Here is a 12,813-nt window from a genome sequence, read left to right as displayed (position 1 = left end):
ATAAGCAAAAGCTCCCAGAGGCTTTCCCAGAAGCTTAGCAGATGTCAGCATCACGCTTGTACAGTCTGCAGAAACATGAGTCAATTAAATCTTTCTTTCTCAATAACCCACTCTCAGGTGGCAATGCAAGGATGGCTTAATACAGGTGGCTGCTGTACAAAACATCTTCCTGGACAACCAACTGCATTCCTCCAAATGTCACCATTACTGATCCACTGTATGGGATTAGGACATGGTTTTTTTGGGTATACTCTTCTAAGTGTAAAAACTTGTAAGAAAGCTAACACATTAAGCAGCTGTCAATTTATCAGGGTTTTTCTTTTCCTTTTAAACAATTTTCTATAAGATGGACATTTGAGAGAATGAGTATTTTGATGGGAGGGTATATTAGTCCACTTTCACATTGCTATGAATAACTATCTAAGACTGGGCAATTTATCAAGAAAAAGGGGTTTAATGAACCCACAGGTCCACATGGCTGGGAAGGCCTCACAACCATGGCAGAAGGTGAAGGAGGAGCAAAGGCATGTCTTACATGGTGGCAGGCAAGAGAGCATGTGAGGGGGACTACACTTTAAAAAACCATCAGATCTGATAAGACTTATTCACTATCACAAGAATCCCACAGGAAAAACCTACCACCATGATTCAATTATCTAGCACCTATCACCAGGTCCCTCCCACGACATGTAGTGATTATGGGAGCTACAATTCAAGATGAGATTTGAGATTGAGCCAAACCATATCAGTGGCGGAAGGAAAGATAATGGATTAATGTTGACCACCACCATGGCAACAGATATTGATGGTGACCTAGGACAGGGTAAGAGAGGAAAAGATCTCAGAATGGAGAGAAGAGACAACATCTGCTTTCCAGTGTTTCATAGAGCTCTGTCTAATGGCTGGGCGCAGTGGCTCACGCCTTTAAACCCAGCACTTTGGGAGGCCAAGGTGGGCGGATCACGAGGTCAGGAGATTGAGACCGTCTGGCCAACATAGTGAAACCCCATCTCTACTAAAAATAAAAAAATTAGCTGGGCGTGGTGGCGCGTGCCTGTAGTCCCAGCTACTTGGGAGGCTGAGGCAGGAGAAACGCTTGAATCCGGGAGGCGGAGGTTGCAGTGAGCCAAGATTGTGCCACTGCACTCCAGCCTGGTGCCTGGCGACAGAGTGAGACGCTGTCTCAAAAAAAAAAAAAGAAAAAGAGCTCTGTCTAATGAACTCCTTTTCTGTCTTCATAAATATTATAGCTAAATGCAATGTGCTATCTTGGATTGGATCCTGGCAAAGACAAGTGACATTAGTAGGCAAACTAGTGACAAGGGAATAAACTCTGGGGCTTAGCTAATAGTTAAGCAGCAATGCTGGTTTCTGAGTTGTAACAAATTTCTGAGGATTACATAAGAAGAGTGAGGGAGACTGCTAGAGGAGTGTATGGAAACTCTGCACTCTGCAACATTTCAATAAACCGAAAATTATTCCAAAATCAAAAGGTCATTTTCAGATATACTGTAGATTTCTGAGGACAAATCTACGTTTCGTCACAACTACTCAGAAGGCCAATCACCTGCAATAACACCTTCTAGAGAGTGGTATCATGAAAGTATCAGGTTAAAATAGTGTGTGATGACTAAAAATAACCATAATAAAAGTGGAAGAAGAAATCAAATCTCTCTCTGCATCTACATATGGCTATAAAACAAACATGTTTGATAGCTTACAGGCATTTGGAAACCACATTTTCATAGAAATAATTTTTAAAAACTAACAGTAGTCTTAAGAAACATGTGACAATAGCAATCAGTAATATAAGGGAAAAAAATCGTTTTCACATTGCATCTAATCTCTAATAAAATTAACTCAATTTAAATACCAAATGTATTTTCTCCTCAGAGCAAAATCCCAGATTTAGTAAACAGAAACATTCCCATAATTAGCCAAGTCTACATTCTTGATAACAAAACTTTTCAACATAACTTCTATGTATATCAATATACCTTTTGTGTATAAAGGTTTTGGGCTTGAGCCAAAAACCTCTCCCATCTGCTTCATTATCCCTGATTAAATAAAGACATCTTTTCCAAGAGATTTCCGAAACATTTTCTTTTTTCTCATTTTTATTTTGGAAATTTCTGATAGATATTTAAAACAAATCTTCAGGAATTCTGAGCACACCAGCTTCCTGGATTCCAGTCTGGACTTCTGGATTTGAGGGATTTGTGCAGTTTTCCTAGCCAGTCCTTGTTCCTAGCTGTGAATCAGAATCCTGTGAGCAGCTTTTGAAAAATCAGAGTTGCCTGGACATCTCCCCAAACTACCAAATCAGAATCTGTGGGCTGAGTCTAAACATTGCATTTTAAAAGGTTTCCAGCCAGCATTGTGAATTGTTTATTTTCATGTCACCTAACTGAGATGCTGCTATAAAAAAGAATGTTACTTTAATAGAAGCCTTAGCAAATGCCCTCCTTAGTTAAATGAACCCAATGAAACTATAAATTTAAAGATGAAGTCAATTTCACTTTTTATATGGAAAATTAGGATATAATGCAAAATTGACATGTATTTATTATTTTAGAGTCTGACAAAAAGAGATTCCAAATCCACTGGTCAAAAGAATATCAATGATGGGATAACAGCTGAAAAGTTTCATATAAGCTAAAAAGCTATATAAGCTAGGAAATACTACCTAAGGAAACCATCCTTGCAAATACCACCCCTTCTCCTGACCCCCAGAGAGATTAAAAGCGTCCAGCTAGCAGGCTCCCTTTGCTTTTATGAAATTTCCACAGTGCCTAATACAGTGCCATATGGAAATAAAGCACAGATTAAATATCTGTTTAATTAATTAATGTTATTAATATTAGGATTATTATTAACCTTTAGTCTTCACTGGCTTCCATCAACCAAGTAGAATATGATGGTAAACAAATGAAATGAGGATGAACTATCTACTTGTTATAAATTATTAATTACTAGTGGGTAACTAATACTTTGGTATTTCTAAAATATCAGGTTAAGAACACAGAGCCGAATTTTTAATGTTGATGGCTATGAATCTCAAGCTAGATCTGAATCCCAAGATAAGTAATGCAACTCTAAAACCTTACAGATTATGCTGGAAATTCTCTTAGATTTAGGAGGATCTGCAAACATGGTCCAGGATGAGGTGGATCTTCTCAATGTCCCTCTGACTAACATCCCACTCTGGCCTTCTCAGTCTTCTCCAATTAGTACTGTAATACTTGGACGTTCTACCTCATACTTCCTAGGAGCCAAATAGTCCCTCACTCATTAAGCATTTCTAGTGTCGCATATTCTCACTCACAAGTGGATGCTGAACAATGAGAACAAGTGGACACAGGGAAGGGAACATCACACACTAGCGCCTGTCGGGGGGTTGGAGGCTAGGGGAGGAAAAGCAGGGTGGTGGGGGGCTAGGGGAGCAATAGCATTAGGAGGAATACCTAATGTAAATGACGGGGTGATAGATGCAGCAAACCACCATGGCAAGTGTATACCTATGTAACAAACCTGCACTTCTGCACATGTACCTCAGAACTTAAAGTACAATAATAATAAAATACATATGTATATCCCTAGTGTACTGTAGTACCTTACTCTGTCTAAACATGGTACTAACAAGACTACTTTTCTGAACTTGGCCTCAATTATACAATGTCTTCTGATCCCTGGAATCACTTCTGACTTACTCATAAATACTATATGCCAACTCATACACCTGTTTAATGTTTGTCTTTCAGTGTATACCTGATTCATGTCATCCATGTACATGTACAGTGACTACTAGATGCAAAAGAAACACAAACTGTCATGTTGTTCATTTTTTTTTCATAAAATACTACCTCAATCTTCTGGTGGCTTATAGTCAAAAGACAACTAAATTGCAAATGTAATGACAAACATGAAAAAGCTTATTAAAATGTAAACACTCTGGCATCCAAATGTGTTATTTGGCACAGATAAGCATTTTCACTCTCAAAGTTGTTTACAGGTATAAAGTGCACTGTCAAAGGCTGTATACACTGATTGATACAGCTATTGATAGAAACTGAAAAAATTCAAAATCAGCAGACACATAGAGCAATCACAATTCTAAGTACCTGTAATTTACTTATCTATGTGCCCCCTGAAATACATACACAAAAAAGTTAAGGGAATGATGTGTGTAATGGCAGCCTAAGTGCTCACCAAAAAGGAAATGGTTAAATAAACAATTTTCATTCATCTAATACAATACTATGTGTCAGTTAATAAAAAAAGAGGCAGATCTATAGTTCCTAAAGTGGAAAGATTGCCAAAACAATAAAGCAAGCTGCAAAAATATTTTCTAGTTTTTGTAATTCCACTCATGTTTTAAAAATGATATGCCAGATTTTTTCTTTTTCTTTTTTTTTTTTTTGAGATGGAGTTTTACTCTTGTTGGCCAGGCTGGAGTGAAATGGCAGGATCTCGACTCACCACAACCTCTGGCCCCCAGGTCCAAGCTATTCTCCTGCCTCAGCCTCCCAAGTAACTGGGAAATTACAGGCATGCGCCACAATGCCCAGCTAATTTTGTACTTTTAGTAGAAATGGAGTTTATCCATGTTGGTCAGGCTGGTCTCGAACTCCCGACCTCAGGTTATCCACCTGCCTCGGCCTCCCAAAGTGCTGGGATTACAGGTTCATACCTGTAATCCAACACCTGGCTGAACAATTTTTCTGCCTCAGCCTCCTGAGTAGCGGTACTACAGACGCATGCCACCACGTCCAGCTAATTTTTGTACCTGTAGTAAAGATGTGCTTTCACCATATCAGCCAGGCTTGTCTCGAACTCCTGACCTAGTGATCCGCCCACCTCGGCCTCCCAAAGTTCTGGGATTACAAGTGTGAGTCACTGCACCTGGGCCTGATATGCTAGATTTTTTAATGAACATATTAGTGTGGAATCAAACAGGAAAGGTCTGGAAGAAAAATCTGCACACTGATGACTTCTGTGGAATGAAATGACAGTCACAGGGGTGAAAAGGTGAGCAGAATAGAAGTGATCTTTCAGTTTTTATTCTATGTCATTCTCCTATCTTTTTCAAATCATTATTCTAGGTCTCTTCTCAGTAAGGCCTGTCCTGACCAACCCATCTAAAATTACAACCTCCTACTACACTCCCTGAAGTCCCCATCCTATCCTGCTTTTTTCTATCACTCCTACCCATTATAACAAACCACACAATTTACTTACTTACTAAGACTGTAATATATTGTTTATCTCCTACCATAAGAATGTGAGCTCCATAAGGACAGGGATTCTGCTCTGGTTTTCTCACTGATGTATCCCCTAAACCTACTAAGACAGGGCACATAGTAGGCACATAATAGGTATTTGCTGAATATTTACATATTTAACACTTTTTAATTTCCTTTATAATAGAGAAATAAAATACTCCGTGCTTTGCTTACAGAAAGTAGTTTGGGGTAGTTGGCAATTCAGAGGGATACTTTAATTATAAGCTGAAAGGACACAGGAAGCATCACTGTAGCATCTCTTAATACAGCTCAGGATAATCAAATGTCAATGCTGTCAAAGGAACGGGTGTCAAAAAACTAGCCTGAGAAGCTGTGCAATAGCAGGTAGGATTGGTTATTTCTAAAATTTGGTGGAAGTGTTTACACACAAACACATGTATCCTTTTACATAAATAAGAGGTCTATTCATATGACTCATATACTTTTTTAATTATAAATCAGTATCTTAACAGACATACGCACTGAGAAATCAAATGAGTCTAGATGCAGTAAACCACCTATGACTTTCATATCCTACTAAAGAAGGTCATTACTGATGCTTGAAGATCAACTCACAGCATGCTGCACATTCTTTCCCTTCCTGTCTGTGCGGAAAAAATTCTTGCCAAAAAGATACTGCTATTATAACAAATCAGCTATCAGAGCAATTTCAACAAGCACATAGTAAGAGATTATCTTAAATCCTTATGACCAATGTGTTCCATGTGGAGCTCATCACCATTGCTCCTAACAAAGGGGGATGACGTCTCTGATCAAAGTTGAGATGTCATCCCCCTTTGTTAAGAGCAATGGTGATGAGCTCCACTGGTGATAAGCTCCAAAAAAAAAAATATATATATATATATATATAGCTATATCTATATTTTATCTATGTTATCTATATATATTGTATAATATACATATCTATATTATCTATAAAATATATATCTTATCTATATATATTATATAATATACATATCTATATTATCTATCTATAAAATATTTATCTGTATTATCTATATACATAGATACATAGATAGATAGATAGATAATATAGATATGCATATTATATAATTGCACTCTAGGCTGGGTGACAGAGAGAGACTCTATCTGGGGTCTCACTCTGTCACCCAGCCTGGAGTGCAATGGCTCAATCTCAGCTCACTGCAATCTCTGCCTCCCAGGTTCTAGTGATTTTCATGCCTCAGCCTCCCAAGTAGCTGGGATAGGTACCAGCCACCATGTCCAGATAAATTTTGTATTTTTAATAGAAATGGGGTTTCATCATGTTGGCCGGGCTGGTCTCAAACTCCTGACCTCAAGCGATCTGCCCGCCTCAGCCTTCCAGAGTGCTGGGATTACAGGAGTGAGCCACCGCACCTGGCCCAAAGTTTATATTTTACGTATGAAATGGAGAGGTGAATTAATATGATAAATATAGGAAAAAACAAAATCTGAAGGAGAGCTGCCATGGGGAGACAGGCAAGCTGGAAAATGCCCAGGAAAGGCCTATCCATGTGTCATGAAAGATGGAGAGAGAAGGGTTAGAGAAAAGAAAAGGAGAAGAAAGGGTGGCCTGTGGCTCTGCTGCCCTCCTCCTTACAAGACCCAGCTGGCTACTGCCACTTCAGACTCAATGATGAGAGTTACTACATTTAATCAAAAGGAAATGTCTGTTAATTAAAAAAAGTTGGGATAGATATCATTTGTAGCCTAAAGTTTTTTGTTTTCTTAATGAGAATTTATCAGGGTACACATTAATTACTAGGTCTGTAAAATATTTGGAGCTATTTAAATATGCTCAAATTTCCTCTAGGAGAATTAGCAAGTCTTGTGAACCACAGTTATCATTAGTCATTAGGCATTAGGATAATTAATCACATGGAGGAAGTAAATCAAATATGATCTGTTAATCAAAAGATGACCAGGCCTCAAAGGGAAGCTGTTGAAAGAGTGCTCCTTAGCTACTAAGATACTATTTAGAAGATTTAAAAACAAAGACCAACAGATTCAACCAAGAGATTCTAACCATTTTAATATCTACTTTATTGCAAACAAAAATCATGGAAGACATTTTGCCTGTATGCTTAATATGTTTTCTAAAGGCAGTAATCCTAAGAGTTAAAATTAACTGATTACCTAGTCTATGCCAAGGATTCCATGGAGGGTTTTGTGTACATGATTTTGTTAATCCTCATGGCAACTTTATTCTAAGTACTGGGATCATCCCCATCTGACAGATGAGGAAACAGGCTCAGAAAGCAAAGTAATTTGCCCTTATCTATTCAGCCCAAAGTAACTCAGACAGAATCAGGACCTGCAAAGTCCATGTGCCTTTCCTTTCTACTTCATGAGATTTTGAAGCATCTCCCCTAAATGGATCAGACTTTGAGACCCCAAGAAAGCAATGAAATGGCAAAATAATAGATAAATAGCCATAGCTCACCTCTGGATTTTCTTCTTTTACTCTTCGTGACTGTAAAACAATTATGTACCCATTAATATATACATACACACACACAATCACAAAAATAAAATTCACACAGATTAGTTCATCATCAACGATGTCATTTACCTTTTCCTGAGAAAACGCTGCTTTCCCTTCTTCGCTCTTCTCATCCATCTCGTCGTCACTCCACTCCCAGTCCCCGTCTTCGGTTTTATGAAGGTGACCGCTTGACCCAGGAACTCTTCTTACCTGAATGAAAACAAGCCCACACAACTCTTCACTAGTCAAATGTGAACCATTTCACTGGTGCTGCTTACTTGGGTTATACAGCATACACACCATCCTGAAAATAACCTGAGTGGCTGTGAATCCAGGGATGATAGCTAGAGGTTAAGATCCAAAAAGACTACAACAGCCTCTAGACTCCCAAACTAACCCTCTTTCCAAAAATGCTGTGTTTTTGAAATGCATTACTACATACATGAAGAACAAAATATTTTATAGGAACATTGCACACATAAGCCATTAAAAATCAGTTAACACTTTATTAGTTGCCATATATATAAAAGGCCTTAGGTTAGGCTTCAAGGAAGCACATGCAAGCAACGTCCTGCTGACTGAGCAAAGGCAGAGAAATCAGGAAGCCTAATGAAGCATACGAGACCAGGGGTATCAACGATCTAAAATCCAAGACAACAAAGCGAACACCCTTCTATTGCCGCCTCACTCTTTTGCAGAACCTGACATTATGCTTGCTTCCCCAGGATTCTTCTTAACCTACTTGAACAAAACCAAACAGCACCAGACCACTCTTAACACACTTTGTAGTCTTTATTAACTTGTAAGATTGCTAGGAACACAGCTTGCTAATCAGCAGCCACGCTAGTGTCTAGATTATAATCAGTCTTCCTCATTATTTCAAATTGTTTTGAGCTTGGGTAGAGATGTAATCCATAGGGCAGGCTTTTCAAATGTCTCTGTGATTGGAAAAGTAAAACTTTTAAAAGCACAGGATGACTGAGAATGAGCCTTTGTGACCAAAGTAATTTGCTTAAAAAATGTACTGAGATGTAATTAAACAAAGCACTGTAGCAGATGAACACGAACTGAGTCCAAGCATTCAGAGAAACTTCAAGTGGAAAGGGAGCTTCCAGACAATATAGTCCGACCTCTTCATTTTACAGGTGAGGAGATGAAAGCCCAGAACGTGACCCAAGATCACACAGTAACGAAGGCAAAGCAAGGTAAGAAACAAAGCCTTAGACTCCCACTCAACTGTGACTCTCCTTATGCCACTGAATAACTGCCAGCAAGAAGTTATGTAATAATGTCCTTTGAAGACTGAAAGACTATGATGTGAAGAAAGTCTACTTTCTATAATAGACACTATTTAGTTGTATCACAGGAGCTTCAGTAAAACCCAGGGAAACAGCACAGAACTTAAATTTAAATATGTAAGTTTAGAATACATGTCAGATCGGCCGGGCGCGGTGGCTCAAGCCTGTAATCCCAGCACTTTGGGAGGCCGAGGCGGGTGGATCACGAGGTCAAGAGATCGAGACCATCCTGGTCAACATGGTGAAACCCCGTCTCTACTAATACAAAAAAATTAGCTGGGCACGGTGGCGCGTGCCTGTAATCCCAGCTACTCAGGAGGCTGAGGCAGGAGAATTGCCTGAACCCAGGAGGCGGAGATTGCGGTGAGCCGAGATCGCGCCATTGCGCTCCAGCCTGGGTATCAAGAGCGAAACTCCGTCTCAAAAAAAAAAAAAAAAAAAAAAAAAAAAAAAAAAAAAAGAATACATGTCAGATCAAGGTGAAGTCACAAAAAATGCATGCTAGGAGTTGGCTTTGATTTGAGGGCCTTACCACCTAGAACCTGTAAAAGTAATCCTGACCAGTTGGCCTAGAAGATTTGAGCTCCAACACAGAAAGTCAGAAAGCAAGTACAAAGCTCTTTTCCATAATTGCAAAGAGTTATGCTCATTTTATTCAAAAAAAGCTTTTTTTCTCCACCCCAAAAATATTTTTTTAACTAATTTATCTTTGAAATAGTTAGTACTTAGTAAAACCCCTTCTGGGCTTGGCGTCTGATATTTCTTCTACTTGTATTTTGAGCTGCTGTCAAAGTCTATTCTAACGATGGTGATTTTAATGGTGCTTATAGATGCTGGCAAAGTACCATAGAAAAAATGCCAAAATGCACTTCAGGATTTGCAGAACAGATTGCTCATTTTAATGCTTGTAGAAATGACTAAAGGAAGAGAAAATAATTTTCTATTGACATATACATAAAATTAATTCTTTTCTTAGCAATGCTGATCATGGTGGTAGCAACATAGAGGAACATATGTTAATGACTACATTTAAAAGGAAGAATTTAAAGTCATGTCTATTACAAAACATACTGTCAACTAAGAAGTGAGAAAACAAAATTATGTATCAGAAACAGAATAAAACTCTACCTTTACTAAAATGGTAGAACCCAAGGATAGTCAATGAATTAGTATTCTTTATACTCACCCAAGAGATTACACTAAGGAAATCTTCTTTTCCAGAGTCCAGATTAACACCCTAAAATTTGCTTCATGTCCTTTCCCCCTCTGGCTCTATGTTTACAAGCTCTGTCAGTTTCATTTCCACAAGCAGAATCCAACTACGAACAATAAAATGGCCCATCCTCTTCCATTTTTATTTTATTTTAGAGCCCTAGCTATCTCTCTGTTGTTTTATTGGCTGGAAGAGAGAAAGATAAAACAAAATGTCTAGGATTATAGCTCTAGACATTTAAAGAAATGGTAGGATGGGCCTTTAAGCAATAAACATTGGTTAAACAGTAAGTATATAAATGTCCAAATTAAGACAAAGAACATTCAAAACCCTATGTAGGGAATAATATTGGTAAAATTGTCACTAGAATAAGAATACTTAACTTGTCTTTGAGAATGTCCCTCAGCTTACCCCTGGGAATAAACTTGCAGCATAATCTGAAACCCAGGTTTCACAGTGCATTTATGTGACACTGACTCTACCAAAGAGACCAGAAATCAATTTTACAAAGTTACATCCTTGTAGGGAGTTTGTAGGGATGATGAGAAACAACTTTTATCTTTTAAAGCCAACTAAGTTTTATGCAGTTTAGCAAGTGGTCTTATTCAGGAACTGAAGAATACCTTGTAAAGTTAAAATTTTTAAAAAAAAGTATAGAAAAGCTTCCATCTTCCCCTCACCCACTACAATGATGAGAATGGAGATTATTTACCCTTAGAATTCTAATTGCATTGACTATAATATTGCTCTTGTTCTATTAAATGATTTGCTCACTTAGTAAAGCCAAGAGGTGGTAGAATGAATTTTTTCTCTATTTTATCTATCAGGGGTTTAAAAAAAATCCATTGCTTCTCAGAGAAACAAGCTCAATTTAAGTGATACCTAAAGGAATTCATAAACTCACAATTCTTCAGGTCATAGTTGGCAGTAGTGAGGTTAGAAAAAGTTTTATATTTTCTTCTTTCTAAAAATGGTATTTTTCATGAAAACCCATTAAATAAATGAACCCAAGATCTGATTCCCACAAGAAAAGAAGTCAGGCTCAACCAGATGAACAGAGGAGACATATGGTTCCCAGCCACTGGTGGTGGCCACTGGGCAGGACTAGGATGAGCAGCCACAGAGAGGAGACGACAACAGTCCCCAGGGCGGTCTGACCCATCACTCCAGGCTGTGCCTCCTCTAAACAGGAGTGGCCCGTAATTACAGTTGTACCAAGCCTGTGCAACTCAAAGGAGGCATCTGGCCCGACACGAGAATCAGGAGGAAGGATGGGAAGAGCCACCAGGTAAAGTTTCTATAATAGCATGATAAATATGTCAGAAATGCAAGTATGTGACTGTAACATTCTACTGAACAAAAGAAGAATGTGACCCAAAGAAATACTGACCAAAACTTGGTAGAATTTGTCTCAATCTGGCATGTCCATCTGCCAAAAAAAAAAAAAAGCAGCCACTAGCCTCTCCCACTGCCACATTAACTTCTCCCTGGAAATGGAATTTGGGAATCTCCTTGGAGTGATTTCCCCTGCTCGGTGGGAATCCTGTACTCAGCCTCTTTTCCACCTGCTAAACATACGGCATGCTGACTACAGCCAAAACCCGAGTGATCCAGGGAGCACACCAGCTTCACGTCCACCTATCAAGAAACTACTGCACCAGCAGAAAGCAACACATAGTGACATTCCTGTAACCAGGCATACTACTGATGAAAAGTATAAAAAACGTTTCTAATTAATTGCCGTTTATCGTATACTTGAGGCACTGCCAAGCAAACAAAAAGCCTTCTAAATCATGAAAAATTAACAAAATGTGTCTATAGCAATAAATATTTTACTATCTCCGTAATTTATACACTGACACTGCCCCTCTCTGACCACTACCTCTCTTGACACCTCTGTCCTACACCTACTGCCTGGCCACAACTGGCCTCTCCAGCCTAGGTCCTCTCCTGCCCTTTCATCAGCCCCCTCCTGGCTCTACTCAGCATGCAAGGCCTGTCACCCACAGCCAACTCCAGATGCTGCACTTACTAGTACTCAATGTCCCCATGTCCCCTGGCCAGATGAATCTTGCTATCCAATCCACACTTGAGAAGCAAGCCCTGGGGTCAGCCCCAACATGTCCTCTCTAATCCTGAACTGCCGACGAAGAAGAGCACCAGTCAAGTGTGCATGATGCCACCAGCCACTCCTAGATGAAGCATCAATGCTGCTACAACCCTGCCCCTCCAAGTGAAGCCCACAGACTGGGGCAACAGCAGCACCTGGGAGAGATGCAGAATCTCACCTTGTGAGAAATGCAGAATCTTGGCTGGGAGCAGTGGCTCATGCCTGTAATCCCAGCACCTTGGGAGGCTGAGGTGGGTGGATCATGAGATCAGGAGATCCAGACCATCCTGGCTAACACAGTGAAACCCCATCTCTACTAAAAATACAAAAAAATTAGCTGGGAATGGTGGCACACACCTGTAGTCCCAGCTACTAGGGAGGCCGAGGCAGGAGAATTGCTTAAACCCAGGAGGCAGAGGTTG

The 12,813-nt window shown here is 39.3% G+C and overlaps 1 protein-coding gene across 1 annotated transcript in view; it reads right to left on the bottom strand.

The window, feature by feature from the left end:
* STK39 (serine/threonine kinase 39) overlaps positions 1–12,813 on the bottom strand; it is a 323,242-nt gene that overhangs the window by 140,702 nt on the left and 169,727 nt on the right. Inside the window, exons 11-12 of the mRNA XM_021672505.2 lie at positions 7,858–7,980; positions 7,729–7,758 (exon numbers count right to left, since the gene is read on the bottom strand). Of these exons, the coding sequence (XP_021528180.2) occupies positions 7,729–7,758; positions 7,858–7,980 (153 nt within the window). The remainder of the gene's footprint in view (positions 1–7,728; positions 7,759–7,857; positions 7,981–12,813) is intronic.

The sequence above is a fragment of the Aotus nancymaae genome, unplaced genomic scaffold (assembly GCF_030222135.1).
Source record: "Aotus nancymaae isolate 86718 unplaced genomic scaffold, 86718_ANA_hifiasm-v0.15.2.pri h1tg000029l, whole genome shotgun sequence".
Taxonomy (NCBI): domain Eukaryota; kingdom Metazoa; phylum Chordata; class Mammalia; order Primates; family Aotidae; genus Aotus; species Aotus nancymaae.
Note: the sequence above shows the minus strand (reverse complement) of the source record. Positions and strands in the feature narration are given on the sequence as shown.